Source organism: Vanellus vanellus (assembly GCF_965231255.1).
Source record: "Vanellus vanellus genome assembly, chromosome: 4".
Taxonomy (NCBI): Eukaryota; Metazoa; Chordata; class Aves; order Charadriiformes; family Charadriidae; genus Vanellus; species Vanellus vanellus.
Genome location: NC_138909.1, coordinates 20327701 through 20333800, shown reverse-complemented (window position 1 = coordinate 20333800; position 6100 = coordinate 20327701). Strand labels below are relative to the sequence as shown.

At 39.6% G+C, this 6100-nt stretch overlaps 1 protein-coding gene across 1 annotated transcript in view; it reads left to right on the top strand.

Annotated features, from left to right (window-relative positions):
* The first annotated feature begins 3624 nt into the window (after positions 1 to 3624).
* Positions 3625 to 6100, top strand: part of AFF1 (ALF transcription elongation factor 1) — a 94006-nt gene continuing 91530 nt past the window's right edge. Inside the window, exon 1 of the mRNA XM_082481998.1 lies at positions 3625 to 3763. Within this exon, the coding sequence (XP_082338124.1) occupies positions 3723 to 3763 (41 nt within the window). The 5' untranslated portion in view covers positions 3625 to 3722. The remainder of the gene's footprint in view (positions 3764 to 6100) is intronic.

Here is a 6100-nt window from a genome sequence, read left to right as displayed (position 1 = left end):
TCAGAGACAACAGTAAAACTCATTCTCAGAACTGTAAAAAAAAAAAAAGTGGGTTTCATTTTTGTACCTGTAAAAAAAAAAAAAAAAAAAGGCAACAAATACCCCACAACAAAAAAAACGACAAACAACAACAAACAACAAAAATACCCCTACCCCCAATTCACCAAAACCTAAGCAGAAAGAGCACAGCAGAAGCCCTTTCAAAAAACAAAAGAGCAAATGCACAAGCATATGGTAGTATTTTTATTCTATATATTTTTTGCTTAGAATACTATATACTTTGTAATCTATGAGCAGCTAATGATGTATTCATCAGTGTATGAACAGTTGCTTCACGGCACAGTAGCGTTTAGCAGCTAGTGTGTGTATGTGAGGTATGTAAGAGAGCATGAGTGCATGTGCCTCTTCCCTCAGCTGAGTTATGGGCATTGCTGTTCAAAATACAGGTATCTGCTGGCATCTGAAATTGAAAAGAATTATTAAAATGCATAGCAGTAAAGGGATATTTACATCTTTAAAGAGTTGTAGACATATGGTAAAAGGTTGCTTTTGGTATTTTTGTGCTTCTGCAGTTTGTTAGATTGTGCTTAAAAAGATACTATGAGATAATTCATCTTTGCAAGCACAGCTTAGAAACTCTTCCTCATAACTGGTCTGCAGCTATTTCTCAAGAATCCTGTTTTGGAAAAATAATTTTAATTTGAAGACGGGGAATATGCTGGCAGTTTAGAAGTGCTTTGGTGAAATGCTTCTCTCCTTTTCCCTGTCCCCACAGCCCTCAGCAGAACAGGCTGTTCTAGTAGAAGTTGTTTTCTCGGTGCCAGTAAGCCTGTGGCTCTGCTGAGAACAGGCTGTCAGTCTAGGGACCTATTTCTTCATACCTTTGCTAAAATAACGTGTGCAAACAGAAAGATAGCAAGGGCTAGTGGTGCTGCAGAGCGGGGAGGTTTGCTTCTTTTTTTTAAAGACTCCCTTAGTGTTGCCATTACCTAGAGGCCCCCGCCCCAGATGGCTGCCATGTCTGTCTGTCTGTCACTGCAGCTTTGAGGCCTTGTTTACTGTTTTTACAAGTTTTGCTGGCATAGCTAAAAGCACAGGCAACTAATATGCTGCAGAGGAGAGATAACTGTGTTGGCCAAAGCTTAGTGTAAACTCCATGATACCGGTGAATAAGGCTGATCTTTCTGGCATATGGCTTCTGGGAGGATGGGTATGGGATGGTGTATGTAAGCTGGGCTGGCTAAAGAGCTCTTCTGGACCACCGTGTCTCTCTTTGCTGAGAACCTGCAGACCCCATGTAGCAGGATAGTCTGCTTTGTCCAGCAGTGAAAGAAAACACCTATCTCTGTCCAGTGGGACCATGATGTTTCCTGTAGTCCAGCCTGAAAGTCTCTCTTCAACTTTGCTGAAATGTTTAATGTTGTTTTTAATTTCTAGAATTGTCTGTCTCTATAAATTTAAAAAAGTACTAAAACCCCTGTCGTTCGTATAGATAGAAAAATTAAGATGCCTTAAGCATAAATCACTGTGTTCATTGTATATGCCTTTTTTGGATAAACTTTTTTTTTTCCATTACTGGTGCAATACAGTCTGACACGAGGAATGCAGTTACTTCTCTGTTCCTGCTGGGTGTCCTTTGGCGAAATAATTTGTACAGCTACTCTTCCTTTTTTTTTTTTTTTAAGCCATTGTGTTGCTTCTTCAGTGTGTGAGTGAGGTGATTGCATTTGGTTCTGGTACTTGTTTTGGGAGGGAAATGGGGACAATGGAAAGCAGTCACTAGAAATAACATGATGATACTTGAGACTTTGTACCACTTTCTCTCTTATGATTCTTGTGCTAAACTGGGATTACTGCCTGAGTTAGCACATGAGAAATAAAACTCAGCTCCCTTCTTGGACAAGGCTGTTTTGGGGCCTGCCTTCACCAGTGCAGTACCTGGTTGTAGTTGGTCTGTCTGCCATTTTCTCGTTTGTGCCTCTCTTTAGTATTTGCTACTGGAAAACCAAGCCCACTTGTAAACTCTTCAGTCACAGCCTGGCTTGCAGTTAATTCTCTGTCTGTGCTGCAGGGCGATCCTGGGTGGACACCCAGACTTGAGGTACATCCCAATCTGGAGAGGCAGCTTTGCTGCAGGATGCTTTTCCCCATGGTTGTCTCTTGTGCAGGCTGATAGGAAACTTATGGCTGTACTTGAACTAGTGCTTCTTCCTTCAGAAACAGTTACCTAGTTTTAAAGCTTTAAGAATGTCAATTGAGAAGCATATATTTTTCTCCTGTGTCTGTATGTTTTATGCACATTCATTTTTGAAAGCTTATGATTTTCAACTTGTTTAGATGTTCTGTGTCTCAGAAATGTTTAAATATATGAAATTTTGGGTTTCTGATTTAACACATTATATTCTATAATTTTCATTCTGGAAACAAGATGAATGAGTCTCTTAATATTTAAAGGGAACATGATCACTTTGCCGAGGTTTTGCAACACTGTTAATGATCTTTATCTGTTTGCAAACCCCTATCCATTTTACATGGGCTGACTTCAGCAAACTAATGATAGGCTTTCTTTGCTTAGCTAGTGTTGGTGACCCTCATAAGAAGAAATGCCTGGTTCTGTGTAATGGACTACAGGAGTAAAAAGACTACTAGTCTAGAGTTTAAGAAAATTCTGTGTTCTTTGAGAAAGTCTAATCTGTAATAATGAGATGTGGTATTCAGGGACATGGGGGATTTTTCCCATTGTGTTCTGTGTGAAAGGCAGTTGACTCATACACTGAGGCATTAAAAATAATAGACCAAAAAAAACTTCCTAAATTGGCTAACTTGGAAAAATTTAGTTACTCAGTTGTTTCACCTTTGCAAAAAGACTTTTGGTCATTTAGTGAATTAAGCATCACAAAGCTGTCCCTTGCACTTCTCTATTTATTTGTAATAAAAATGGCACCAGTACTCCCAGCCTTTTCAGTTAAAAGCATACACTGACAGATACCTGTATTGCTTTTGTTCTTTTAGGTATAAGGAATTTTTGATGTCATCAAGCTATCAGAATAAAAATTATGTGATCTGTGAAGGAGCTGGGAGAAATTCTTCCCTGTTGGGAAAACCCTGTGTTCATAAGTTAGATGGTGCAATGTAATCAAGAAATAGCAAGTAAGAAAGCTAGTAAGAGAACATGGATGACACTAATAATGCTGTAAAGATGTGCCATCTAGCTGTAACAGATGTTAGAGTATTTTTTTCCATAAGTTACCTATGGAAAAAAGCCTTATTTTTAGTATAACATTCAGCAAGTTTCATTTGGGGGGGGGGGAGGGGAAGGGGAAGCTTTACATTGTAGACTTTCTTAGCATACCACTGTTTCCATTGGGCAGTTTTGTAGCTTACTATGGAACCAGCTGAAGGGAAAGTTACTAGCTTAAATTCTTAAATTAATCTCTCGCAAAAATGAGTATCTCTGCGTATAAAGGTGTGCTTAAGGTTTGGTTGTGAATAGTTATACATTTTATCTACAGACTGCAGCCTTTTGTGCAAGAATAAACCACACTGGAGACTCGTTTCTTATCAAAGACTTTCTATGTAGTTACATGGAATTGAGCCTACAAGGCAACCTAGCCAGTTTGAGAGGAAGAATTTAACTTGGGAAAGGAGAAGAAAAAATATTAACAGCTTTTTTTCTGCAGAGCCTAGAGTTCCCCTCTGAAGATGCCTTTAACTTTTTGTTGATGTGGTTCCCTCCTCCTTCCAGACCAGCTTCAAACTCTTGGTGGGTAAATGGCGTGACCTCAACCTTCATTCCTAGTGAACCAAAATGAGACAGCCCCAAACTGGAATTTCTGTACCTACCTTAGCATGTTGCTGAGCATAGCGTAGTGCTGTTGCTCAGTGCTGTGGTGCACAGACAGTACAACTCTGCACAAGTAGGACCCCAGCACATTAAAGTGGATAGATGAAATTGTCAGACTGCAGAAATGATAACACTAAAACTTGGCTCCCAAGCTGGTTCTTCCGTTACTTAAATATGTGAATCAGTCTGGTTCCTAATGATTTGGAAAGTGTTTCTTCTTTCCAAGTCAGTTAAGTAAACTGAACAAACTGACTTAGAGTAGATAGGTTTCTCTCAATACACATCCCTTTTTTGTAGGTCTTTGGAGGGACGGACTGAGTTTACATGCAGGGAGCCTATTGCTCTTCCTTTCTCTTACCATGTAGACAGCTGATGTAGCCTAGCACTGCGTTTCACAGCCAGAACCTTCTTTCTGTAATTCTTAAATAAATAGAAGCAGTTTATGATTATAACATAATCTGATAATTGCAACCAAAAGCTTCTCAAGATCAGTTTTGGCAGCTGTATTGGTGTGTGTTGATGTTGTTTCGCTATTTGAACAACGTGTGATAGAATTTATCATGAAAACTTAGGAACTGTGCTATTTAAAAACAAAACAAAGCACACCAAAACAAAGAAAAAGAAAACCACATGCACACACGAAAAAACCCTGTCCTGTAATGCATATAAAGCCAGATGTGATCTGGGCTGATTTTTAAGTCTAATGAACATTTAATTGATGTCCCATCATTTGGGATGAACTTTGTGTCATTTTCTGGCCAAATACAGTTGTTCCAGTCCTTACCCTAAGAACTGACTTGGCATCTGTGCTGTACTTAATTATAAAGAGACATGTATGGAGCACATGGTGTCTCGGTCAAGGGTCTTGTGTTCAGGACCACTTCCACTCAGCTCCCTTAAGAATGCTTTCTCATTTGGCAGTAATCATTTGTGCTAGCCAAAACAGTGGGGAGTGCTATAGCAAAAGAAAAACTCAAAAGTCACGTTTAAAAATATTCACCCTCTTGAAAAAGACAGAAAAGCTGTATAAAAGAAAGTATTGTGAAAAAAATATTTCTGTGTCCCAACCCCATCTTTGCTTTTCTTTATATGGATTTCTGTATTAGCTGTCATTTCATTTTTCCTAAGGTCCATTGCTTTCTAGCTGTTAATTTCTGCATGAGGCAGATGAAAAAGTATGCAACTTAAGGACAGGGGAAGTACTGGGAAAATTACTCTTTTACTTCCCTGTTCCTTTGTACCTTGACTAAATATGAAGTTAATGGTTTCCTTTTTTAAAAATTGCTTCCTTGAAAATGGGCCATCCTGTTCCCTCTCAGCCTAATGACGGAAATGTACAGATGATATTGATATAAACTATGTTTACTTGAGTGTAACAACTTTAAAGACCGTTTATGTCCAGTAATCTGCCAAGCAAATAATGATTTGTTTTCATTTGCTCAATATTTCTTTCTTTCCCCTAGAGAAGTCCTTGAATACCCAAGAACTAGAGTGTGAGGGCTGAAAAAACAGTAGCAGTCACTGGGGTTAATATGATGCATTTAAAAGGTCTTCAATTAAGTCGTGCAGTTTTCTTAGAAAGTCTTTGAACTATTCTTTCACCCCTTCCTCTTCTCTGTCCGTTTGGTGAGGAAATGCAAATAAGATGGAGTGCAAGTGAGGTGCAGGCACTGACCAGATACAGATCTTGGATCCTGCTGATGCTCAGTGAAGTCTCGATGGAAAGTAGGAAACCAGAGGAGGATTGAGATTGTTTGTGTGAGTTCAGCCTGCCAAGGGTGTGCTGGAAGCTGAGGTGGCAGCGAAAGGCGTTGTGACAGGGCTCAGCAGGGTGTATGTACAAGGTGTTGTTACAGCTGCTGCTCTCAATTTCATGGGTTCCTCTGGGTTTTTCTGCGTTGGTCTCATTCGGGGCCACATTGTAGCCTTCAGCATGTATGCTTAATTCCAGCTCATCTATTTCCTCCACATCTTTTGAGAGGCTTTAACTGCTTTGGTGAAAGGAGGAATTTAGACCAGTACCTGGTTTTCTAGTTTCCTTTGGCTTTAAGCTTTTAAGTCCGATTCAAGAAAGCGTTCCTCTTAAAGAGCCCTGCTCGAGCTTGTGCTCAAAATGAATACTTGATCTGGAGCTTTTACACGGAGGATGGTTTTTGCGTGTGTATAAGCAGGTGCTCAAAATGGGTTCCCGATTCACAGCTTGAAACTGAGGAATGACTTCTTGTCGTGGTTTGGCCTCATCCGGCAACAAAGAAC